The sequence below is a fragment of the Pseudophryne corroboree genome, chromosome 6 (assembly GCF_028390025.1).
Source record: "Pseudophryne corroboree isolate aPseCor3 chromosome 6, aPseCor3.hap2, whole genome shotgun sequence".
NCBI lineage: Eukaryota > Metazoa > Chordata > Amphibia > Anura > Myobatrachidae > Pseudophryne > Pseudophryne corroboree.
The window spans coordinates 791912207-791939386 of NC_086449.1; the positions used below are offsets into that span (position 1 = coordinate 791912207).

General features: G+C 44.3%; 1 protein-coding gene across 1 annotated transcript in view; it reads right to left on the reverse strand.

Annotated features, from left to right (window-relative positions):
- The window catches only part of DIAPH1 (diaphanous related formin 1), a 323613-nt gene that overhangs the window by 188999 nt on the left and 107434 nt on the right, over positions 1 to 27180 (reverse strand). The window contains 6 exon segments of the mRNA XM_063928853.1: positions 3634 to 3748; positions 4708 to 5283; positions 6695 to 6874; positions 10354 to 10418; positions 11844 to 11959; positions 18883 to 18999. Coding sequence (XP_063784923.1) covers positions 3634 to 3748; positions 4708 to 5283; positions 6695 to 6874; positions 10354 to 10418; positions 11844 to 11959; positions 18883 to 18999 — 1169 coding nt within the window.

Genomic DNA, 27180 nt, shown 5'->3' on the forward strand with positions numbered 1-27180 from the left:
AGCTGCTTTTTATATAATATACTGTATACAGTGCCAATTTTAATGCCCCCCCTCTCTTTTCCCTCTTACTGTACTGTAGAATTGCAGGGAAGAGCCAGGGAGCTTCCTTCCAGCCGAGCTGTGAGGGAAAAATGGCGCCAGTGTGCTGAGGAGATAGGCTCCGCCCCTTTTTCGCGGCCTATTCTCCCGTTTTTTATGGAATTCTGGCAGGGGTATTTACCTCATATATAGCCCCTGGGGCCATATATTGAGGTATTTTAGCCAGCCAAGGTGTTTTTATTGCTGCCTCAGGGCGCCCCCCCCAGCGCCCTGCACCCTCAGTGACCGGAGTGTGAAGTGTGTGAGAGGAGCAATGGCGCACAGCTGCAGTGCTGTGCGCTACCTTGGTGAAGACAGAGTCTTCATGCCGCCGATTTTCCGGACCATCTTCTTACTTCTGGCTCTGTAAGGGGGACGGCGGCGCGGCTCCGGGACCGAACATCAAGGCTGGGCCTGCGGTCGATCCCTCTGGAGCTAATGGTGTCCAGTAGCCTAAGAAGCCCAATCCGGCTGCAAGCAGGCGAGTTCGCTTCTTCTCCCCTTAGTCCCTCGCTGCAGTGAGCCTGTTGCCAGCAGGTCTCACTGAAAATAACAAATTCTAAGACTATAACTTTCTAAGAGCTCAGGAGAGCCCCTAGTGTGCATCCAACCTCGGCCGGGCACGAAATCTAACTGAGGCTTGGAGGAGGGTCATAGTGGGAGGAGCCAGTGCACACCAGGTAGTCTAAGATCTTTCTAGAGTGCCCAGCCTCCTTCGGAGCCCGCTATTCCCCATGGTCCTTACGGAGTTCCCAGCATCCACTAGGACGTTAGAGAAATGTGATTCATCAGACCAGGCCGTCTTCCATTGTTTCGTGGTCCAGTAGTGACGCTCACGTGCCTGTGCTTTTGGCAGTGGACATAGATTGGGCACTCTGACCAGTCTGTGGCTACAGGGCCCCACACGCAGCAAGCTGCCACACACTGTGTGCTCTGACACCTTTCTATCATGCTGCATTAACTTTATCAGCAATTTGTGTTATAATTGCTCTACTGTGGGATAGCCATCGCTCCCCACGCACAATATTGAGCCTTGGGTGCCCATGACCCTGTTTCTGCTTCACCGGTTATCCTTCCTTGAACCAGTTCTGGTAGGCAATAATCACTGCATACCAGGAACACCCCACAAGGGCCTCTGCTTTGGAGATCCTCGGACCCAGTCATCAAGCCATCCCAATTAGGACTATATAAAAGCCGCTCAGATCATTACGATAGCCCATTTTTCCTGCACATAAACTTCAAGAACGGAGCGCTCGCTAGTTGCCCAATACATCTCATCCCTTGACAGGTGTTATTGTAATGTACCAAAATAATCAATGTTATCCACTTCTCCTGACAGTGGTTTTAATGTTTTGGCTGGTCAGCTTACTATATATATATATATATATATATATATATATATATATATATATATATATATATATATATATATATATATATATATATATACACATGCACACACTGCTCAAAAAAATAAAGGGAACACTTAAACAACACAATGTAACTCCAAGTCAATCACGCTTCTGTGAAATCAAACTGTCCACTTAGGAAGCAACACTGATTGACAATCAATTTCACATGCTGTTGTGCAAATGGAATAGGCAACAGGTGGAAATTATGGGCAATTAGCAAGACACCCCCAATAAAGGAGTTGTTCTTCAGGTGGTGACCACAGACCACTTCTCAGCTCCTATGCTTTCTGGCTGATGTTTTGGTCACTTTTGAAAGCTGGCGGTGCTTTCACTCTAGTGGTAGCATGAGACGGAGTCTACAACCCACACAAGTGGCTCAGGTAGTGCAGCTCATCCTGGATGGCACATCAATGCGAGCTGTGGCAAGAAGGTTTGCTGTGTCTGTCAGCGTAGTGCAACATCCTCCAGCATGACCGGTTTGGCAGTGGGTCAGTAATGGTGTGAGGTGGCATTTCTTTGGGGGGCCGCACAGCCCTCCATGTGCTCGCCAGAGGTAGCCTGACTGCCATTAGGTACCGATATGAGAGTCTCAGACCCCTTGTGAGACCATATGCTGGTGCAATTGGCCCTGGGTTCCGCCTAATGCAAGACAATGCTAGACCTCATGTGGCTGGAGTGTCTCAGCAGTTCCTGCAAGACGAAGGCATTGATGCTATGGACTGGCCCGCCCGTTCCCCAGACCTGAATCCAATTGAGCACATCTGGGAAATCATGTCTCGCTCCACGCCACGTTGCATCACAGACTGTCCAGGAGTTGGCAGATGCTTTAGTCCAGGTCTGGGAGGAGATCCCTCAGGAGACCATCCGCCACCTCATCAGGAGCATGCCCAGGCGTTGTAGGGAGGTCATACAGGCACGTGGAGGCCACACACACTACTGAGCCTCATTTTGACTTGTTTTAAGGACATTACATCAAAGCTGGATCAGCCTGTAGTGTGTTTCCACTTTAATTTTGAGTGTGACTCCAAATCCAGACCTCCATGGGTTAATAAATTTGATTTCCATTGATAATATGTGTGATTTTGTTGTCAGCACATTCAACTATGTAAAGAACAAAGTATTTAATAAGAATAATTCATTCATATCTAGGATGTGTTATTTTAGTGTTCCCGTTAATTTTTTGAGCTATATATATATATATATATATATATATCTATATACACACACACATACACAGCCTGTGCGCAGTGGTGGAGGAGCCTGCACGTGAGTAGAGGAGCAGCCAGCCACACACCACAGGCACACAGAGGAGCTCAGACACTGCAGAGGCTCAGGGTGCAAGATACCTAGTACTCCTTTCTCGATTCCTACTAAATACCAGACTGTGTTTATTGCTGAATCCGAGAAGAAAGGTTTCAACTCTAGGTCATTGAGATTTTCCTACAGTCTGAACCAGATGTACTGTCCCACTAACACAATCACCCCTTGATGAAGTCTAACCGGACGAAACGCGCTGGGTAACACCTGATGAATTCATCTTCTTCAGTTAAGCTTTAGAAAATATTCATTATCCAGCACAGGCACACTTTATAAAATGTCTTTTTAGCAAATTTTAGCCTCTTTTTAAATCTCCTCACATATTTATTCCCATATGATATCTCTGGCTGTTTTAATTGTAGTTTCATCATTGTATTAAAATTATCTTAATTTTTTATGGGTTTGCAGTCTACTTTTACGTACGGTATATGTCACCAGTGGTCACTTAGAATGATCTTATCTGTTGTTTTTTAACTAATTTTATATTTAGCACACATACCAGTGCTAATCATATTTAAGATATAGCCGACGCCCTTTATAGCTAAGGGAGTGACTAATAGAGACTGCACATAGTGATACAATTATATATAAATAGATATTTTGATATTCGTGGTAACACGGAGGATTGTTCAGTGGTGCTGTTGCTTTTTCCTATACATACACACACATTATATATATATATCTGTAGATCTATCACTGACCCAGGAGGTCACACTGTATGTGCTAAGTGAGCTACAATGCATCCAAGCCTGATATGATCCAGTAAGCAGCTAACCGAAAGCAAACATCAAAAGAGCAACAAAAAAAAAGACCGTCGGTCACTCACACTTGGTCTGCTGAGAAAAAGTGAGAGTGATTTTTGCAAACAACTCGTCCTTTTCAAATCTGTCTTCTTTTGCCTGGGTCCAGAAACATTTCTCAGAGAGCTCTTTGGGAGTAATCTAAAGGAGAGCGGAGGGGAAAAAAAAGAAAAGAAAGCAATTATGTGATACTTTGATGGAACAAGTGCAGACTACAAAATGTGTTTTTCTTTTAGAACCTTGCCATGTGAATGACTGGTGAGGAACAACTCTATGGATGAAAGAACAAGAAAGCAGACTACGGACTCAGGGAAAGGGAACATGCCTGCTTGTTAGCTATGTTCGGCTTCGCGAAGAAAGTGCAAGGAGCGAGATATCAATGTACGGAAAATATACTTTTCTTCTTATATCCCAACACCGAGATATTCCTGGAGGTTGACATCAGGATAACGATGTCTTAGATATGTACATTAATTATCTGTGTCCCTAAAAATATCACAATAATAAAAAATAAAAAAAGGAAATGTAATTTAAATGACAAAAGAAACCAGTCCATTTTTAAAAGCGCGGTAATTATCTACCGCTTGCATATTTTAAATGAAATGTGATTATTAAAATTGTGTGTGTTACCATGGTACTGGTTTCAGAATGCTTCCTCTGGAAGGCAGAGGGCAGAAAGCATGAAATAAATAATAAAATTAAGTGAAATTAAATGCGAGAAAAGGCCATTAATCAGAGGCTTCAGGCAGGGGGAACAAACAGCAATCACAGAACTAGACTACAAAGTAGAAAAAAAAAAAAAGGTTCTAGAACACCTCTGAATACACTGCTCTTCCTTCCCAGATACAGTTATCAGCTCTTAAAATATTCATATGCACTATGTATACAGTGTGGGGAATTCAATTGTTTGAAAAGTCGGTTGGGTGTCTGTTATTCCCCGTCTATTAGAAAGGAAAAAACAGACACCCAACTGACTTTTCAAACAATTGAATACCGCCCCATGTGCAAATTGTAATTCTTTTGGAGCTGGAAGCATTGACCTCTGTAGAGGAACATCTACTTAAAGCGGTATATACGGAACACGCCTATAGCGGACATACCTTTGTCCAGTTGGGTCGTTTCAGTTGCACTTCTGGTTTGTATTCTTTTTTCGGTGCTAGTCCAAATGGCAGGACAGGGACAGCAGGTGCACCCCAGCCTCCAAGTCCGGGTGGAGGAGGAGGCCCTCCTCTCAAGCCTGGGGGAGGTGGTGGCGGAATTCCAGGACCACCAGGGAAAGGAGGCGGTGGGGGTGGCATTCCGGGGGCTCCAGGCAAAGGTGGTGGGGGAGGAGCACCTGGAACTCCAGGGAGGGGTGGAGGTGGAGGAACACCACCTGGCAAAGGTGGAGGAGGAGGAGGGCCCCCACCAAAAGCACCTGGGAGCGGAGGGGGAGGAGGAGGTCCGCCTTGACCAGGAAGGGGTGGTGGAGGTGGAGGAACATGTCCGCCTATTGCAGGAGGGAGAGGGGGTGGTGGTGGTGGCCCACCTCCTCCGAAACCCCCTGGAAGAGGAGGAGCAGGAGGTGGTGTCGGTCCTGACGGGATGGGAGGAGGAACCGGTATTAAAACAGACGAGCTAGACATGGTGGCCATTTCTTTTTTTGTATCTTCAAGCTCCTTTGACAGTTTATCAATCTGAAAAAGAGATCAAAACTAATTTGATAAGTAAATCTAAAAAATATTGTCACAGACAGCTATATTACCATAACTCCTGGGGCTTCGGGCATAATTCTGCTTTCAAAACGGGTAGCTTCAATTAAGAAAAAACATAAGGCCAAACTCCCAAATTTACCACTACAATATTGTAAACTATATGGCCCAGATGTATCAATCCTTGGATAGTGATAAATAGCACGGTGATAAAAGTACCAACCAACCAGACCCTAACTGCCATGTTACAGGCTGTGTTTGAAAAATGACAGCAGCTGATTGGCTGGTTCTTTATCTCCATCCAGGACTTGATAAATTTGAGCCTATGTGAGCTGTAGCTCAGTAAAATAAGCAGCACTATTTCTTTAGTTTGGTTGCTATAGATAGCACACAATGCCATGCTACTTTGGACCTAGGGTGGACACACTCTTCAACTGTAAACTCCATTCTGTGTTACCTTCTCTACAGGTGTTAGCTTAGGAATCAAACAGTAGCTGATGCCACCATGCTCGCAGATAGCTTGGTAATATTAAAACAAAAGGCACAAAATAATAATAATAATAATAATAATAATAATAATATTTGTGAAGAAGCTACTGATTCCAAAGATTCCCCAGACCAATCAGCTAACGTAAAAGGAGAAATGTGTATTTTTGCCATTCACGTTTTTTTCTTCTTTACAGAAACCTAACGTGTACTGTACTTTTACTGAAATCTGAGTCTATTCGGAGTTTACACACTATGGCCAAGTAATAGAATTATAATTACTACATCAATGCAAGCAGCACACCAGTGAATAAACTCATGAGTGCTCCAACAGTGTTTTCTTGCAGAGCGAAAAATATTCTTGAGCACTCAAAGCACTTAGGCTAAAATCAAGGTTTTACTGGATTTCAACTTCAACGCCACTAGTGTTTTGCTTAATATAATATTTTTGTAGATATTCAAAGAAACGCCAATGCAATGACATGTACTAATTCAGTCACAGGGAGTTACCATTTCAATTTGGTAGCCATTTTGTGGACTGGTCCATTGTTCTGGATAATACAGCCAATGAATTCACTAGGAACTAGTGACTTAACAGAAAAAAATAAAAATAAATGATGCTAATGGTTTTAGTGAATTAATAAGCTGGATTAAGGATATAAAATTGCTGTCTCTGCATTGTACTCTTTAGTGATGTAATATCCCTGTAGTGAACTACACTGCATTTCCATGAGTACAGTATCAATCCACAAAATGGCTGACTTTGCACTTCCTGTCTGAGTGACGTAGCTGTTTCCTTGGGAATGGAGGAGCCTCATTTTCATAAATTCTAACTCAGCCAACAAAATGGCTGACTTGACTGTATTTACCATTTTGAAGGGTCACATTACTGCAACATGTCCTAACGTACCTTTTCGGAAAGCTGTGAAACTGAATCTTCAAGTTTTTGCTTCTCGGCGGTGATTTGCTGCTTGTCGGAATCCAGGACTTGCTTCTCTCCTTGGAGTTCGGTCAATTTCTGCTCAAAATCACTCTCTTTGGCTTTCATTTCCACCTGCAGCTCATGCCTGGCGGTGAGCTCCGAGTCCAGCTGTACACGTAAGTTATAAAAGAAATAATTGGCACAAAGTGTCGCTGATACAAAGAGTTACAGGCATTAATGCGCATGTGTATAATTAAATAATAAAACAAAGAGTAAAAGAGGCAATGGTAAGTGGCACATCAGAGTGAGGCAAGGGCATTCCGGTTTGCTGTCACACTTGTCTCCGTGCATTGTACAGGCCGCGGAGCACGTACATGTACATTTGCTAAGTGCCGCTTCTTTGGCGGTTTCACCAACTGAAACTAAAGGAGTAATAATATTAAATACAAAACTGGGTAGTAAGTGATATTATTGCCCCTTTAAATCCAACAGACAAAATCCGCTAAAGACACAGCAGTTTTCAAAAGTGAAATTCTCACCTTGTGAAACTACGAGTGAGATCTCCACTGCACTGCGGTCACTAAAGCAGAGTACACACTACTAGACGATATCGTGGACGACGTGCCTAATTCCGACACATCGTTCATTTTATTATCTAGTGTGTACGCACTGTATCGCTGATGATGCGCTCTCCTGTGCATCGTCAGCGACATCTTCCGTCCTCCTGCATGCAAGTCAGACAGACGACATCGACAGCGATGGCCGTGCTTCCGATTGCAGAATGACCCCCACTCCCCCCCCCGCCCCTGTCAACCCTGCCGGCATCGCGCTGGGTACACATCATTTAATGTGTACCTACGCTAACAGTGTAAGGGACTAATTCAATAAGAAAATAGCAAATTTACTGCAAATTGCGCCTATTCAGTTGTCTGCAAAAACGGATGTGCAAAATAAAAAAATAAATAAAAAAAATGCATATTAACAGCCATGCGACCCAATTTAAGTACCAGAAATACTTTTATAATAACCAAAAATAAACTACTATACTGTTATCCCATGTTAGTTTAATGCAGGAGCCGCAGACCAAGGGGAGCTTGGTGGCATAGTTAGGCCTTCCTTACACTCCTAGGCCTTGCAGAGGCGCCCAGCTGCTTTGTACTCAACCCCATTCGTCCACATGTATTGACCCCGCTACCACTTTCAGAATTACGAGCGCTTTTGAATGAAGCAGATATTATAATGCTGTGACAATTTATTTGCTACGGACTAGAATTTAAAATAAAACTATTTTATACGTCGTTGCCAATTACGCCTGCTTAATGAATGGGGTTTTCGAATGAATGAATGAATGGAGTGATTGATTGATTGAGTGAGCGAATGGACAAACAAAAAAATAAATAAATCTACTAATATACTGTAGGCCGTGCTTTAAATTCCAATCCGTTCCATATAAGAGAGACACATCATATTTGTAACATGTGGTTCTGAAACTGTTCTTTATACAGTGATCAACATCGGGGAGAAAAGCAATTTACAGTACGCACTAAGCTGCTTGCAAACGGAAAGAAATAATTTGTCCGCAGGTCTGAGAAGACAGAGAAATGGCAGCGAGGTTTTCCTGACATACGGCTAGCCCCTCTAATTACATCCCAGTCACAACTTCAATTATCCCCTATCAGCCTGGGGCCTGGAGGTCACCCTATCAGCCCCATCGTGCCTGGGAATGAAATTTCCAGGGTGAGGCCACCCGACAGCCCGGCCACAGCACTATCTCTTTTCACGCTGACAGCTAAATTATTTTTTTAAATTGAAAAAGTAAACACGCGGCCTCCGCTCTGCTGATAAGGGTCAAAAACGCTGAGCTGCCAGACTAATAAACACCAGGCGCCGGCCCTCACCGCCGAGTGCAGGGAACCAAATAAATAAATAAAAAAGTTACTTAAAAAAAGACATGAAAAAAAAAAAAGTTAGAGGGGAGCAAGCGTCTGACGCAGGATAAGGTCCGGTCCAGCATCTTCTGCTAGGTCCAGCGTGTTCATTAGATGAGGATACCAGCAGGGGGAGCCGTTGCCACAATAGAATTATTATAATGGGGCCTTTTTTTTATTGGTCACAGAGTGTAATGGTATAGATTCATTGCATATTTGGGTATATAACCTGAGCGACCTGAAAAGTTTTAAAGTAATTTTCTGAAGATTATGAATTTTTTATTTAAAAAAAATACTATATGTAAAGCAATCACTTAGTTCCTGGCAGTTTGTTTCTGCAAATAAAATATTTCCAATCCAGAACGGCTGGACACGGGCACAGGTTTCCGTAAGTTTACAGCAGGCAAGGCCAACCTGTGGCTTTCCAGCTGTTGTAAAACTACACATCTCAGCATGCCCTGCCTCAGTTTTAGAATTCCCCAATAGGAAAACAGTGGCAGGGCATGCTGGGACTTGTAGTTTCCCAACTGATGGTTTAAAGCAGGCATGTCCAAACTGCGGCCCTCCAGCTGTTGAGAAACAACACATCCCAGCATGCCCTGACACAGATTTAGCATTCTCTGACAGCAAAACGGTGTCAGGGCATGCTGGGATATGTAATTTCACAACAGCTGGAGAGCCACAGTTTGGACATGCCTGGTTTAAAGCATGGGTCTTCAACCTATGGCCCTCCAGCTGCTGTGGAAATACACATCCCAGCATGCCCTGCCTCAGTTTTAGCATACCTTAACAGCAAAACTGTGGCAGGGCATGCTGGGATGTGTAGTTTCACAGCAGCTGGAGGGCCACAGGTTGAAGACCCATGGTATATAGGCTTTCTGCCGCATCGGCAACTCTTCCCACTTTGGGGCTAAATGAATCAAGCACCCCCCACCTTCCAAGGACTGAGAAGAGCAGGGGAAGGGGTGTGCAACTCCTGTTGCCCAGTCAGCAGGCGGTGGAGGGTTACAGAGGGAAGTGGGTGGTTGATGCCTGTAATTGTGCCACTATACAGCAGGGACGGGGACATGTTATTCCAGGCGACAGGTCACGCCCCCCGCACCACTGACCTGACTGCCCTCTAACGGAGAGGCAGCCCAATAATTGCAATATACAAAACAAACTAGATGCACATATGGCTGGTTCCATCCTCTATCTCAGTGTATTAAATGTATGTACAGAAGCCACAATATTAATCTTCATTTTAGCTTTCGAAATGTAATTCACAACTGTACACTTATACTGTGATGTACTGAATCACCTACTGACACCTAAAGTGCAGGGGAGAGAGCTACGTATGGCGGAGACAGATAACTCTACATGACAATGAGGCCTATTAAAAGGACTAGAGACATACATTAGGTGTCAGGCAGCCTCCACCCTACACAGGAAGGCAGGCGGTGGGTAGAAATAAATGGGCCCCATTCTTTGCTGCTTTCTGCCCCATTACACTGGCGGAAAAAAACGTATGTTCTGCATGTTTTAAGTTACAAAAAAAGTATAAAAAATAAATAAAAATTGAACCTATTCATCATATCGGGTACACAGGAGATAGTGGGTACAGCTGCTTTCCAGAACAGTGGCACCCAAACTGAAGCAATACAGGTTTCCGCCTTAGATCTGGCCAAATCAGGTTTAAAAATACCATAAAAAAGAAGAAGTGTTTTTTTTTTTTTTTACCTTTTTCACCAAATCACGGGACTTGGACTCACTCGATTCTACCTTCTTCTTATCGATCAAATGATCTGAAATCAGATACAGTTACACTGGGACACAACACAGTGTGAACATGTTTGCCCCTATATTCCCCTATAGGTGATATTACTAAGCATAAAACACAGGTTTGTTTATATGAAAACTCAATTATGTCAAATATAAATGGAAAACATTTCTAATGTAAAAGCGACTTCAGAGACTTGGGGTGATATTATTATTAGACACAATAGTGAGGCCTAGTTCCCACTAGCACGTCAACAGGTTCAAACGCCATTGAAACCATAAGTCAGTCAGACGATAAAAGGTCACTGACATGCAGGTGCTAAACCCCACTTACAGTACCACTGAATCCACAGGGCTGCGAGCACAAGTCTGGCAGATGCACTTTGCGCCCTTCACGGGGAAATAGGACTGACCCTATGAGAAGTATATTTTTTCCTGCTAAAGTGACGTCATCAGCTGCCAGGACTCCCCACTATATGTGCACCGCTACAGGGCATATAAAGTGTGAGCCCCACCCATTCTCCACCGCTTGGGGTTAACCTGATAGCCTCACTTTCAAAATGATGCACAGGCAGGGGTGTGGTATAGAATTATAGGCATTAGGTCAACTCTGACAAAGACCCTCATTCCGAGTTGTTCGCTCGCTAGCAGCTTTTAGCAGCCGTGCAAACGCTAAGCCGCCGCCGCCCTCTGGGAGTGTATCTTAGCTTAGCAGAAGTGCGAACGAAAGGATCGCACAGCGGCTACAAAATCATTTTGTGCAGCTTCAGAGTAACTCCAGACCTATTCCTAGCTTGCGATCACTGCAGACTACTTAGTTCCTGTTTTGACGTCACAAACACGCCCTGCGTTCGGCCAGCCACGCCTACGTTTCCCCAGCCACTCCTGCGTTTTTATCTGACACGCCTGCGTTTTTACACACACTCCCCGAAAACGGTCAGTTACCTCCCAGAAACACCCACTTCCTGTCAATCACTCTGCGGCCAGCAGTGCGACTCAAAAGCGTCGCTAGACCTTGTGTGAAACTGCAACGGCCGTTGTGAAAGTACGCCACGCGTGCGCATTGCGCCGCATGCGCAGAAGTGCCATTTTTTTGCTTGATCGCTGCGCTGCGACCGAAAACAGCTAGCGAACAACTCGGAATGACCACCAAAAGGTCCACATGGACCAAGGGCAGCATATCATAGGTCGACGTCGCATTGTTTTAATTTTTTGATGTCGTTTTCACAGTCAGAGCACAGGGGACCCCAATTAGTGTACGTGTCCCGTTCGCAATTGCAAGGCCACGTGAATGGCAAAGTATGAAAAAGGCGTAATGTTGACCTTTTGCACCCGTTGACCTTTTCTCAGTGACGACAAAATGCATGTGGAGCATATGGGGGTCGACCTAGACACTGTCTATACACTGGAACACCACAGGCAGGAAGGAGTAAAGTATAATAGACACGTACCTATCAAACCTTCAATTTCAATGCTTAAGCGTCTGCATTTGAAGTCAGGATCCACTCCATTTTTGTGAAGGATTATCTGAGAAATTACCTCATCGATCAGCTTGTAGTACTGCGGCCTACGGTGGTGAAGGACGTACAATTGAAACATTAGACTACCTGGTATATTTTACGTTAAAGCTAAACCTAAACTGAATGACACAGTCTCAGTTATGCAAAAAAAGGATTCATTTTCACATCATTAAAGCCATTTGAGTTTAACATAATAAAAAAATTATTAAAACGGGCAGCGCTGAATTACATAGTCTGCCGTCACAGACGGTCGGTGACCAGAGGCGCCTCAGCGAGGAGGAAGGTTCCTCAGGAAACTTCCCTGACCAGACCCTTTTTGAAGTTGTGAGTTTTGAAAGTTTGAACAGAGGTAAAAACTTGGTTTAAAGGGAATATTTATATACGGAGCAGATTCCTGTTTACCAGCCGTCTTTTTACTCATTTTAATTAGTCCATTAATGAAAGATGGCTACAAGCAAAAGAGATTTTGTTTTATCTTCCCATAAAGTGCACCAGTTTTATTTACTGATCTGCAGAATGTTCTAGAACCACACTGTGACTCAAGGCTATTTCATACCTCAATGACCAGACTTCATTTAACATTGAGATGGTTTGCTGGTCTCATAGGGAAAAGCTATTTTTCTGTCATAGTCTAGACTGGGGAATGTAATATGTTTTCTGTGGGCTGGCGGAGTATATGTAATATATACTGTGCACGGTCTGATATATAGCCAGGGTGGATAACTCTCAAATAAAATATATTATTTATATATACACATACATATATATATGCACACACACACATATATATGTGTATATATATATATATATATATATATATATATATATACATACACACACACACACACACTGTGATAATACCACTGGGAAAGTTCTAAGCTGGAGATATATTTGTCCCAGGTTTCTGACCGAACTCGGTCCTCACAACCCCAAACAGTGCCTGTTTTCCATATCTCCTCACACAATTGCTAGTGAAATAATTAGCTCTACCTGTGGATCTTTAAAAATGTGTCAGTGAGTAATGACTGCACCTGTGCTTCTGCTAGGTGACCTGAAAAACGTGAACTGTTTGAGGTCCTGAGGATACAGTTTGAGAACCACTGACCTATATGATTTAAACCCCCAGGAAAATGACTGTTTCTGAAAATCAGGCTTGGTTACAGTTTGTGCTTTAACAAAAGCCGGTTAGGGGTTCCTGGGGGTGTGGATGGAGAGAGAGAGAGTAGGCACCATCCATTAGGCCCATTTTGGAAGGTTAAATAGTACCTGCACCTGTAAGAGTTGATATACGGTGTGTCATGGCTTTACTCATGGTCTCACTATGTGGGGAAACAGGCAGCAGATTTTTTATGAGACACTAATTTACTGACTAAGAATACTATGCATAGGTCTATGTTTGCAGTGGGGCATTAGGTCCTACCTCTCTGAGAGGGAATCTGTATAGTTTTTAGTTCGTGCCCTGATGGACTTTGGTACTAAGTAATTTTATATAATAATCCCCAAGGTGCCCTCCAAAGAAGCAGAACAGCCCATGCTTCCAAGTATATAAAGGGGACAATCGCTGGATTCAAAATGTTAAAACATTGCATTGGAAAGGTTAAAAAAGCAGCCTTATAAATTCACTGAAACTTCATTACCGTCTCCTGTGCCGGATGGTGAAAGACATACGTAAACCAACATTTCAGGCCGTGTCCGCACCCTTTCATCAGAATCATATCTTGAAAACGTTGACCGACCTAACTACGTCTTTCACCACGGACCATATACCTCTGACACCGGTGCCAGGTGTACAGTAGGTGTCATTTTCTTTCCCTTGCTGATTACGCCCTTATTTATGTCTGGATTTCTGGCAACATCGTTTTTATTGTATGCACACTTATTTACGTTGTATCATAGTGTCCAGAGTCCGTTATCTTTATACAAATAGACAAATGACATTCTAGTTTGTTTTCAATCATGATGACATGAGCTTTCGGCCGTCTCATTAATGAGGTCACTTCTACAATCGCATTCATTTGTAGAATTAATTTCCCATTCATATTTAATGGGTAATGTTTTTTCATGACAGTCGTTTTTATAATCTGTAATCTCTATTTTGACATTATTCTCTGATGATCATTTCTAGTTTATTTGAATTGTGGGACAGTGCGATGTCACTAATTAACGTGTTTTGGTGCCATCGTGTGTATTTACACTGCCATGAACACTTATATAAGGCTTGAGTAAGGATCATACCTGACCCAAAGCATTGCTGCTGCGGGAATAAACATCTCTGTTTATTGAACCCAACTTGAGTGCCGTCTGTTTTTGGACTGATCACTACATTCAATCTGGTAGACTTTAAACATTTTTTTGCAATTTCCGCTTTAAAATCAGTATCAAACACGCCAAAAGTGCACCGGTTCCTTAAATTCCAAACCTATTAAATAACCCCCCCCCCCCAATGATCTTACGCAGAGTTCTGGTGTACAGCATGTTGGTAAATGTGTGTATTCGGAAATGAATGCTGCAAAGATATCACTAACCACCATTCATAAGGAGATAATGGTTATGGTTCATCAGGTCGACTATTTTGGGCGACAGTCACTAGGTCAACACTGACATGGTCAACACGGTCAAAATGTCAACAGGGTTATTAGGGTGACAGGTAAAACGACAACAGGTACAAAAGGTAGACACAAATGGTCAACAAAATATTTTTATAGTTTTTTGGTGACGTTTTCGTCATCAAAGCATTAGAACCCTAGTTAGTATACCACATCCCCTCCTGCTAGCAAGGTGCCTCGCTCCACAACCGCTGCCGCTCGGTACTGGTTACAATTCCCAATGGCAGTCCACGTGGATGGTAAATTATGAAAAAGTTGGAAAACAACACACACACAAAAAAAAATTGTGTTGACCATTTGAACCTGCAGAGCTTTTGTACCCGTCGACCATAAGCACTGCCGACATTTTGACCAAGTCGACCTAATGCATGTCGACCATTAGTGTTCGACCGATTGACTGTCGACCTATAGTCCGGACACTGGATATAATATAAAGGGCTGTAGAATAAAGTAAGGCAGTGTGCATATTATATAGGTTTGCACATACATAAAATAACTGTGCTTCATTTCATCTTATTCATATGTAGGCTATTGGGGCAGGAATAAGCTCTATTCTTCTAGATTGTGCTTTCGAAGATTAACCACGTCAGTGGAACGCAGCCGGAAGCCCCGAACCCGGAAGTCGCGGAACGCGGCGATTGAGCGTCCCCTGCAGTATTGAGCTTGCCCTCCAGCCCCGGTATCGTGTGGCCGCACGAGGCATACAGCAGCCTAGTTTCAGGACAAAACACCGGGGAGCCGCCGCAGAGCGGCAGTTCTGGAACTGGTCAGTGAAAAGGATCATTATTCCATGTTTATGGGTCAGTAATTACGGATGTGGACACTGCTTGCTCAGAGGACTCATGTGTTCCTATATCTAACTGGATTCCGCAGGATCAGCTTCACATTGGTGATGTATAAACAGGCCTTTAATTATAAGAACTGCCTTAATACCCTGCTTGAGCTCTATGTGTAGTACTAATCAGTGACCATTAATTCCCAGTGCATGCATGCAATCCTATGTTCAATTAACCAGCAATTTATGCTATATTAGCAAGTCTCCAGTTTTAAGACACGTGTCTATATTTTTAATATAGTTGCTCTTACGGTGTGTAAGGATTGAAAGTTGTATTTTTAAATTATCAAATATTTTGTGAATAAAATTGTGTTTTACAAAACCAGCAGCCGCTATTTAAGTATTTTTTAGTGCGCCCACAATACTTTATCTCTATTTTGTATATTATATAGGTTTGCACATACATAAAATAACTGTGCATCATTTCATCTTATTCATATGTAGGCTACTGGGGCAGGAATAAACTCTATTCTTCTAGATTGTGCTTTCGCAAGATTAACCTGCTAATCTAATTTAAGATATTCACTGTGAACAGGTTTTATTTAAAGTGCTAGACATATGGTTTGATGAGCATTAAATATATCTACAAGCAGAAATATACAAAAACACACAGAGGATATAAAGTTACGCAGTAACACCTCTTTTAAAGAAATTGCTGTGATAAGCTTCTGGCATATCAAACGTGCTGAACGAGGAAAAAAAAAGTAAAATTCTGTTTGAAAAAAAGAATATGATAATAGAAGGATAAAATGTACATTAAAAAAAAACACATATTAGTGGCCAACTCAGGGTGAAATAAAGAACATAAAACAAATCACGGCTGCCTTCTGCAGCTGCTTCTCAGAGGAAGAATTAATATGATTATTTCAGCTAACACTGGACCATTAGCTATCCAATAATCCTTTCTTTATGTAAAAACTCATCTGCCTGAATTATTACCTTCCACTGTCACACTGTTCAGTAAATACCAATCTACATAAAAACTAAAATAACTAATCAATGAGAGAAAAAAAAAAGTTTTAAGTGGCGAAAGACCGCCACCTGCTGGCGACTCATAAAATTGCCTGTGCTGAGCATTTTTGGCCAGATATTTCCTTCCAATTGTTTTGCAGCTTTGTGACTATAAAAAGCATAAGCACTATTCATTGATTACGCAGCTCTGTTGGAAATTTGACTGGTTACACGTCACTTGTTCATCACAGGAAGACGGGAGACTTTTAATAAAATAAAAGCAGCTTTTAACTTGGGTGCTAGATCTCAAATGAAAGGATTTAAAGGAAGATTTTAAACGCATCAATCATGAAATGGGATACGGTCATTACGTCGACACCACTTAGGTTGACCACTTTTGCATGCATTAGGTCGACAGGACCACTAGGTCGACATGGTCATTAGGTCAACATGATCATTAGGTCGACGTGAGTTTTTTTTTTTTAAACGATCCACGTGGACTACAATTGGGAACGGTAACCTGTGCCAAGCACATCGGTAGCGGAGCGAGGCACCTTGTCTGAAGCATGGCGAGCAATGCGAGTCATGTGAGGGGACACGGTGCACTAACTGGGGTTCCCCGTCCCTTTACGAAGAAAACGACACCAAAGAAAGTAAAAAAAAAACCTCATGTCGACCTTTTGACCTGTCGACCTAATGACCATGTCGACCTAATGGCCATGTTGACATATTGACCCTGTCGACCTATTGACCCTGTCGACCTATTGACCCTGTCGACCTATTGACCCTGTCGACCTAATGCATGTCGACCAATAGTGGTCGACCCAACGACCCATACCCCATGAAATAACAGACATCTAAACCAGACAATTTGGGATTACTTTTACAGGATAGTCTTAGGGCTTATTTTGAGAGTATAAAGGTCTGTCGTTTTATCCTATGGGAATAACAGGTCAAGAGAAAAAGTATTTCCATAATTCTTGCCTTTGTTACGGCAAGTTGTGTAGTTCCAGAAACTTAGCCGACTGGTACTTGTGAGTATTACAATACTAGATACCAGGATATCCCACAAGATCTAATGTACATATTGGGTGCAAAGACAAAGCCATACATTGGAATATGGAAAAACAAAATTACACCCACACCCAAAGGTGAATGCACAACATAAGACTGTAGGATGAAAGAAGCCCAAGTTTTTAAACACACCACCCACTTGCGGTCAGAGCTTCTCACTGATCGGTAAGATGCACAGGTGTATACTGTGCTTGGTGTCCCAGTATAGCATTAAGCCCCATGCACACTAGACGAGAAAGCAAGAGATGTCGCTCAGAAGTGCCGATCTCAATTTTCCAATCTCGTCCAGTGTGCATACTCAATGTCGTTAATGAGGCGCACTCCCGAGCATTGTTAGTGACACCCTCCCTCATCTGAACATGTACAGACGAGGGAGGTCCTCGTTAATCACCGCCATGCTGCAGATGCATGGGTGTCGTTCCCCCCACCGCCCCGTCGTCGCTCACTTCCCCGTCGGCATCAGAAAGTGTGTATGCACTTGCTGATGCCGGCACCCCGCCGAGTTCCCGTTGCCGCGGGGGTCACCTAGTGTGTACAAGGCTTTACTTTTTTAGTTTCCTATACAACATCTTTGAGGACTAACCTCTCCACTTGTACTCATTTGTTCCGATATTAAGTATTTATAACATGCTATATTAAAGGTGTATAGGTAAATATCTGAGCAGCTTTTTAAACTATTATTTAATATGTGGTGAATGTGTTTATTTAGAATCAGTGTATATAATCCATTCCAGACTCCACTTTTATATTACAGGTACAGCTCAGTGCAAATAACTTCTTATTGTTTGTCCTGGGTACACACTGGCTGACATATCTGCAGATATATCTACAGCCGGATAGGGCAGTGTGTGTTGTGTGTGTCATCGTGTGGGCAGCAGGGCCGCGCGATATGTCTGTGAACGTCAACGTTCACACACATATCGTTGGTACCCACTGGCCGACGGGCCAGCGATATATCGGCTGTTCAATAGACCGGTCGATATATCGGCCAGTGTGTACCCAGCATAAGAAGGTTTGATGAATATGCCCCTTTATAACTAACATACGGCAACAATTATTTTATTTTATTAGTGTAACTTGCTAATTAAAAACAACAAAATCAGATTGGCTGCAATGGATTAGGGCATGGGTCTTCCACCTGCGGCCGGCCCTTCAGCTGCTGTGGAACTACACATTTCAGCATGACCTGTCACAGTTATGTTATTAATGCATGCTAAAACTGAGGCAGGGCATGCTGGGATGTGTAGTTCCACAGCAGCTGGAGGGCTGCAGGTTGAAGACCCATGGATTAGGGTCTATTTAGGTCATTTGCAAATTATTATACATTCTGTGGCGTCATCAGCGGCTACTGGCCTCAGTCACGGCACCAGCCTCAGCGAGGACGCCAGCAGCTCCCGGCCTCAGTCATGTGACTAGTCACAGTGATGTCACTTGAGTTCCCTCCATATAAAAGAGCTCGTTTTGGCTGCACATTGTTTCCAGAGTCAGAATGACCGTTTCCTACCTGGCGTCATAGTCGTTCCGGATGAGTAGAAGATGCTGCAGGATGGAGAGAAAGAGCTGCTCGGCGGGAGTGTCCTTCACTGTGTTCTGCACAATCTGGAAGACTTCTTGGACATCAGTAAGATCAGGGTTAAGGTTAAAGTGATTTAACCAAAAATGATGAAATTAACCATTATACAGACTGATCCAACAAAAAACAAACACACACAGATTTTAAAGGTTAACAGAAAAGGCCTGGTGAATGCTATTCATAATGTTAGTACATAATCTAAAAGTGCATGGAATACAGTTTATTTTCCTTTGGTTTTGAATATGATATTGTCCAGATGGTGTCCTTCATACGTGATACACATTTGTAGTAGATTTCTGAAATTTCGCATCACTCTGCGGTTCATTTCCAGCGTTATCCCTGCAACTTCCTGATGAAGCTCACTTTCATTTGTCTGGTTATGTTAACAAGTAGAATTTTCGCTACTGGGCAGAAAACCATCCTCATCAGCTTCATAAGAGGCCTCTGCACAGCCAACAGGGACCATCTGAAAGCTGAAGTCTACACCAGTGGTTCTCAAACTGTGTGCCGTGTCTTCCTGGGGTGCCTCGGGACACTTGCAGGGGTGCCTCGGATGGGTGTCCAGGACCAATTAAAATTATTTAGGGTCAATGTAATAGGCAAAACCAGAGCTGGCGGCTGTCAATCATACAATATGTGGACAAACCGAAGCAAACCAAGAACCATTCATGACCTTGAAGGCTGCTAAACACCAAGAAATTACAATATATTCAAAACCAACTGAAAATAATCTGTATTTCACGCTTTTTTTAGATTATGTACTAACATTATGAATAGCAATCACCAGGCCATTTTGTTAGCCTTTAAAATCTGGGAGTTTTTTTTCCTCACCCCGTATTTCTTTTTCATCCACTAGGGGTCACTGGAGTACTCTTGGGATATGGACGGCTTCAGCAAGAACAGGGCACTGAATATTTAAATTTAGAACTCTCCTCCCCTCCATATCCCAGAGTACCTCAGTGTTTTTTCTGTGCTCATAGTAGCAACAGGGTTTGTGTGGTTATCCACACTACTTTTGAATATTTTTGCTTTTTCATTTTTACCTACATTTTCCACATCCCTTCCCCCCTTCCAATAGGCGTGGGTCCGGGATCGTGGAAGCTGCTACGAGCAGCTGTGGCGTGTCGGGCCTCTCTGAAAAGAGCTCCCTCACTGCCAGGTGCAGGACTACCTGCAGGAACGGCTGGACGGAGCTTACAGAAGAAGCCCCGTCATAGCCCCTCACCACAGGCGTCCAGGTATGTTGGGGACGGGGCGGTCAGCTCACGCTGCCGCCCCGCTGTGTGGGGACACTACTGGGAAGCGCCGCCCGCCGCTATGTGAGCCGCCCGCCGCCAGGACACCGCCGCTATGTGAGCGCCCACCACCGCTATGTAGGCTGCCTCCCGCCGCTACCAGAGCCGCGCCGGCCGCACTTGCCACACATAGCCGCCGCTCCACAGCTATATGCAGCGCGCTCCCCGGCTCCCGCTATCCGCTGCCCGGATGCCCGCTCCCCGGCTCCCTCTACCATGTCCCTCTGCCAAGGTCCCCGGCTCCGTGTACCCGCTCCCCGCTGGAATAGGCAGCGGTACACGGAGCACGGGGGGGGGGGGGGGGGGGGGGGCACACACAAGGGGGGAGATTGTGCCCATAGCAGCAGCAGTATGAAATGCTGCATGGGTTATTAACACAGATAGGCTATTAAGCCTTTGTTTAGCAGGATGATCCCAGGTTATATCTGTTTGAAAAATGTTATACCATGTACACTGTTTTACCTGTAAGCATGGCATGGTGGCCATTTTAACCATGCTTCCTGTTCTTCCTGTTGTGATTCCAGACGTTCCTGTACTACATCTCTGCTCCACCGGTGGCGCAGGGGTGTTAGTGGGAATTTGGGATCAGATTTCATATAGTACTGGTCACGTGCACTGCTCTTGGCCAGATATATATATATATATATATATATATATATATATATATATTTATATTTATAGAGAGAGAGAGAGAGAGAGAGAGAGAGAGAGAGACCTTAGTACTGTTTTACTGAGTCGTGCAAGTTGTCTGTCTTTGTATATTGTGTTGTCTGTCTGCATAAAAAGGAAGGCACCAGCAGAAACTAAAAAGCAGTTTCACTGCAATGTCTGTAAAGGCCCATACACAATTGACGATGCACACATCGTTAACGACCGTCGTCAACGACTTCCCTTGAACAGCTGAGCAAACGACATGAGCATACACACTACCAACGACCAAAGACGAAAGACCAAAGACGAAAGACCATTCATCGTTGAAGCATCCAAGCTGAACAGTTTATTAAAATAATGAGCTGGGAACAGGGCTGGTGAACAGTGGCTTGGTCGTTGGTCTTTCACACCATACACATTCAACGACGTCTCTGGTCGGTAACGACCATAGTGGAAATTGAGCATACATGCTCCACAGATAAGCGAGGGTCGTTAACGTCCCGCGGGGCCGCGCATCGGTGGTCGTCGGATGCATACACACTTGACGATATAATGAGCGACGTCGTTGATGAGGGCTGAAATGAACGACGTCGTTCATTTTATCGTCAAGTGTGTATGGGCCTTAAGACTACAAATACAATTTCGGCTCCGTTTTCAATGCCGGTGTCATCCCCGGACCCTCCATTAGCAGCTGTCATGGCTGGATTGCAATCAGAATTGGCCGCCGCTCGACAAGAGCGGGAAGCGGCAAGATCTGAGTCTAGGGTGAGACCGCTAGAACTACCGGTGGGGTCTCAGCTTTGCCACAAAGGTCCAAGTCCACCTTGGGTAGAAGGGATACATTTCATATGATTTACCTGTTTCTGCGATGTTGCATTCTGACGGTTCTATGCCGGTCCTCATTGCGCAAGATGAGGGTGAGGAGGGCGAAGTAGACCAGCAGTCAGATAGTGAGGTTTTTGACAGCCCAGGCGTTGATAATCTCATCCGAGCGGTGCATCAGTCTCTGACCTTTACAGAAACTGAGGAGCCTCTGACAAATGCTGTAGTCGTCTTTCCTAAACGACCGAGAACTCCAATGTGTTTTCCTGTTTCAGAATCTCTTAATAAGATGTTACTGGAAACGCGAAAGAATCCGGATAGACGGTTTCCTATACCTCGCAGATTTAAGTCTCGTTACCCGTTTCCAGAGCCTGTGACAGCTACATGGGAGAATCCGCCATTGGTGGATTCGTCGGTGTCTAAACTTACAAAGAAATTAACCATACCAGTACCAACTGCTACTACGCTTAAAGACCCTTCTGACCGTAAAATAGTAGCTATGCTAAAGTCCATGTATACAGCAGCAGGAGTGTTGCTTAGACCTGGGTTGGTTGGCATTTGGGTCACTAAGGCGCTAATGGTATGGATAACAGGACTCAAGTCTGCCTTATACTTCTCGCTGACCAAATCTGTGAAGCTGCTGAGTATCTATGTACAGCTTCTACTGACGTCTGTCAGCTCACTTCTCGCCTTTCATCGTCGCTAGTTACAGCACGACGAGCACTCTGGCTGCGTTCTACGCAAGCGGAGGCAGAGGTCAAAAGAGGTATAGAGGCATTGCCTTACGGTGGCGAGAAGTTGTTTGGTCCTGAATTGGACAAATGGATTTCTGAGGCCACGGGAGGAAAGTCTGTTTTCCTACCATTGCCTCCAACGGTACCTAGACGGAAATACTCTGGCCCGGCGTTCAAATCCTTTAGACCTCAGCCCTTTCGAGGCCGTGGTAGTGGAACAGCCACGCCTGGTAGACGCGGTCGAGGAAGTGGTTTCCAACAAACCAACACCAGTCATCAGGACGCTAAGGTCACCGACAAGCCAGTGGCATGGCGGGCTCCCAGCCCATCTCGGATCTCCAATTGTGGGAGCACGCCTTCAGACGTTCCATTTGGCGTGGTTCCAGACATCCACAGATGGGTGGATCCGCAATTTAGTGTTAAAAGGTTACAAAATAGAGTTCGACTGTCTTCCGCCACTGCGGTTTTTCAAGATAGGACTGCCTCTGTCAGACGACAAGAGGGCGGTTCTGCAAATTGCATTCCGTCCCTGCTGGATTCAGCAGTTTTGATTCCGGTCCCTGTACACCAACAAGGTCAGGGTTATTATTCCAGTCTGTTTGTGTTACCAAAGCCGGATGGCATCCGTCAGGCCAATATTGAACTTAAAAGGTCTCACTCAGTACGTCACTCACTACAGATTCAAAATGGAATCTCTGCGGTCAGTAATTGCAGGTTTAGAGCCACAGGAATTCATGATTGCGCTAGATCTCAAGGATGCGTACTTACACATTCCGATTTGGCCACCTCATCAGAGGTTCTTGCGTTTTGCGATACGACAGAACCATTACCAGTTTCAGGCTCTACCGTTTGGCCTCTCGTCAGCGCCTCGGGTATTTACCAAGGTGATGTCTGTAATGATAGCTCATCTCAGATCCCTGGGAGTGATAATAGTTCCGTACTTGGACAATCTGCTCATCAAAGCTCCGTCTCAACAGATGCTCCTCCAACACGCGTTGCTAACGTACAATGTACTAGTTCAGCACGGTTGGATTGTCAACTTCAAGAAATCACATCTAATTCCGTCTCAACTACTTCAATTCCTAGGAATGATTCTCGATACGGTAAATCAAAGAATTTACCTACCACAACAGAAAGTACAGGTCATTCGCCATCTGGTACAATTAGTGCTCAAGCCACGCACAGTCTCTGTACATTTGTGCATTCGCCTCTTAGGAACAATGGTGGCGGCTTTCGAAGCGCTTCAGTTCGGAAGATTTCACTCACGCCCTTTTCAACTGGATGTGCTCGCACAGTGGTCGGGCTCGCATCTGCAGATTAACCACAGGGTAAGGTTGTCGCCACGGGCCAGAGTGTCTCTACTCTGGTGGCTCAAAGTACACAATCTAACAGCAGGGAAACGGTTCGGCGCCTGGAATTGGATAATTCTAACGACGGACGCGAGTCTCAGAGGTTGGGGAGCTGTAGTTCAAAATTGTCAGCTCCAGAGTCTCTGGGCGAATCACGAAAGATTGCTGTCTATAAATGTCCTGGAACTCCGGGCAATTTACAATGCGCTACGACAAGCAGTGCACATGCTTCGGTCTCAGACGGTTTAGGTGCAGTCAGACAACGCGACGGCGGTCGCATACATCAACAAACAAGGAGGAACGAGAAGCCGCATGGCAATGCGGGAAGTAGCTCGAATCCTCACTTGGGCCGAGCATCACCAAGTGATTTTGTCGGCAGTGTTCATTCCGGGAGTGGACAACTGGGAGGCGGATTATCTCAGCCGTAGGGATTTTCATCCAGGAGAATGGGCATTAAATCCAGAAGTGTTTCACATGTTAGTCCAGAGGTGGGGTTACCCTCAAGTGGACCTTATGGCATCTCGCCACAATCACCAAACGCCCCAGTATGTGTCCAGAACGCGAGATCCAAAGGGCAGTGGCAGTGGATGCTCTCACAATCGCGTGGCCGTACGGCCTCGTGTATCTGTTTCCACCGTTTCCGCTGCTCCCTCTGTTGCTAAAACGGATCAAAAGAGAGTCCGCCACAGTCATACTAGTGGCGCCTCATTGGCCTCGGAGAGCTTGGTTTTTGGATCTCCGCGGACTACTCGCAGACGATCCTTGGCCGCTCCCACTACGTCTGGACCTGTTACAACAGGGTCCGTTCCTTTACCCCGATTTAGCGCGGCTGCGTTTGACGGGGTGGCTGTTGAGACCGCCCTCTTACGAAGAGAGGGCGTTCCAGAATCGGTTATACCAACCATGTTGCGAGCTAGGAAGCCTGTTACGGCAGCTCATTATTACAGAATTTGGCGTGCCTATATAGGTTGGTGTGAAGCTCGGAAGTTTCCGACTTCATCTTTCAAGTTATCCCGTCTTTTGTTATTTCTACAGACGGGGTTAGATGGAGGTCTGCGTTTATCTACACTTAAGGTGCAGGTATCTGCTTTGTCAAATTACTTTCAAAGACGATTGGCTCTATTGCCGTCTGTACACACTTTTCTACAAGGTGTCCTCAGCGTACAGCCTCCATTCATTCCACCTACAGCGCCATGGGACTTGAATCTGGTTTTAGATTTCTTACAGTCTTCATATTTTGAACCCTTACAACAAGTTTATATGAAGTTTCTCACTTGGAAATCAATTTTTCTACTAGCCTTAGCTTCAGCAAGGCGTGTTTCAGATTTGGGTGCCTTGTCATGCAAGCCACCGTATTTGGTGTTTCATGATGACAGAGCGGAACTTCGGACGAATCCCGCTTTCCTACCAAAGGTAGTGTCATCTTTTCACATCAATCAACCAATAGTAGTTCCTGTGTTAACAGAAGATTCTGGAACTTTGCATGCGGTACGCGCACTACGCGTTTATGTATCCCGAACGTCTACGGTTCCTAAGACGGATACGTTGTTTGTTCTCTATGATGCTGCCAAGATGGGTTGGCCAGCTTCTAAGCAGACCTTATCCAGATTGTTTAAACTGACCATACGTCAGGCTTGCCTTCATGCTAGGTTACAGCCGCCTACATCAGTAACAGCTCATTCCACACTTTCTGTGGGAACTTCATGGGCAGCTGGTCGTGGGGCTTCTACGACGCAGCTTTGCCGTGCGGCTACGTGGTCATCAGTGCACACGTTTGTGCGCTTTTGCAGCATCTAGCTTTGGCCGCCTAGTGTTACAGGTGCCAAACAGCTGTCCCGCCCACGGGGGAAGCTTTGGTACGTCCCAAGAGTACTCCAGTGACCCCTAGTGGATGAAAAAGAAAATAGGATTTTGGTACTTACCAGGTAAATCCTTTTCTTTGAATCCATAGGGGGCACTGGACGCCCACCCAGAGCAGTTTTACCTGGTTTGTGGTAAGTTCAGGGGATCTTATGGTAACACACTCTCACCGACTGGTTCAAATTTTCAAGTTCTATCAGTTATGGTGTCAACTGTTTCGTTGTCAGTAACGTTATGTGTCAACTTTATTGTTGTCCGTTATGTTATATGTAATTCTCCATTGTCAACCTCTCTATAGCTCCTGTTCGGCTCAGTAAAAAACACTGAGGTACTCTTGGATATGGAGGGGAGGAGAGTTCTAAATTTAAATATTCAGTGCCCTGTTCTTGCTGAAGCCGTCCATATCCCAAGAGTACTCCAGTGCCCCCTATGGATTCAAAGAAAAGGATTTACCTGGTAAGTACCAAAATCCTATTTTTTGTCAGAAATATAGGCAGGTAAGTTCACTCTATCACCTATTCTTACTGATCAGCTATTTCACAGTAGAACACACTATAGCCTTTCTACTATAGGCATCATAATATTAGAAAATTTGGCATGGCGAGTGTCTGGGTCTAGCAATCCAGTTTATAGATCGGGTTCTAGTGTGTCAGCTTCATTGCACAAATACTGCTAATGGAACTGATGGGAATAAAAGCAGTAGATAGTAGCCAGTCAGACGCTGGTTTTTATTTTCCAAACTGCAACAGGAAAATGACAGTCACATTTTGATTGGTTGCAATGGATATAATCACCAATTACAGTAACGAGAAGTTTTATCGTAACTTAGTAAGGATATCGTAGTTACATTCTATGCTATGTATGTGTGTGACATGATAATAGCTGAAAAAGGGAGTTTATATATAACTATGTGCAGTAGCTGAAAGTCTCCCCCATTCAAAATATATACTGTATGTGAAAATGTGTCTGAGGATTTGCTTTGGGGGGCATCCAGCTTGCTAAGGTAAAACATATTATAGACTTTAAACTGCAGGCTTACACTGCCCCCATGTGGCAAAAAGCAGGAACTGCAACAATGTAAAGACATCATCATAATGTAATAATACTCCAAAGTGTAGGAATAATAAAGTAAGGAACCGGATACACGGGCATAAAATCGTCAAGGATCCATTAATACACTTTAGAATCTGCAGATGTAGAGCAGATCTATTCAGCGACCTGAGCCACTGTGTTTAGTTAACAGCTACAAGCCCCATATTCAGCAATGAATGGAGGATTCTCTGTGACTGCTTTGAAAGTCGTTTAATACAAAGCTTATTGAGTGTTATAAAGGGGGTAATTCAGAGTTGATCGCAGCAGCAAATTTGTTAGCATTTGGCCAAAACCATGTGCACTGCATGGGGGAAGATGTAACATGTGCAGAGAGAGAGAGATTTGGGTGGGGTGTGTTCAAACTGAAATCTAAATTGCAGTGTAATAATAAAGCAGCCAGTATTTACCCTGCACAGAAGCAAAATA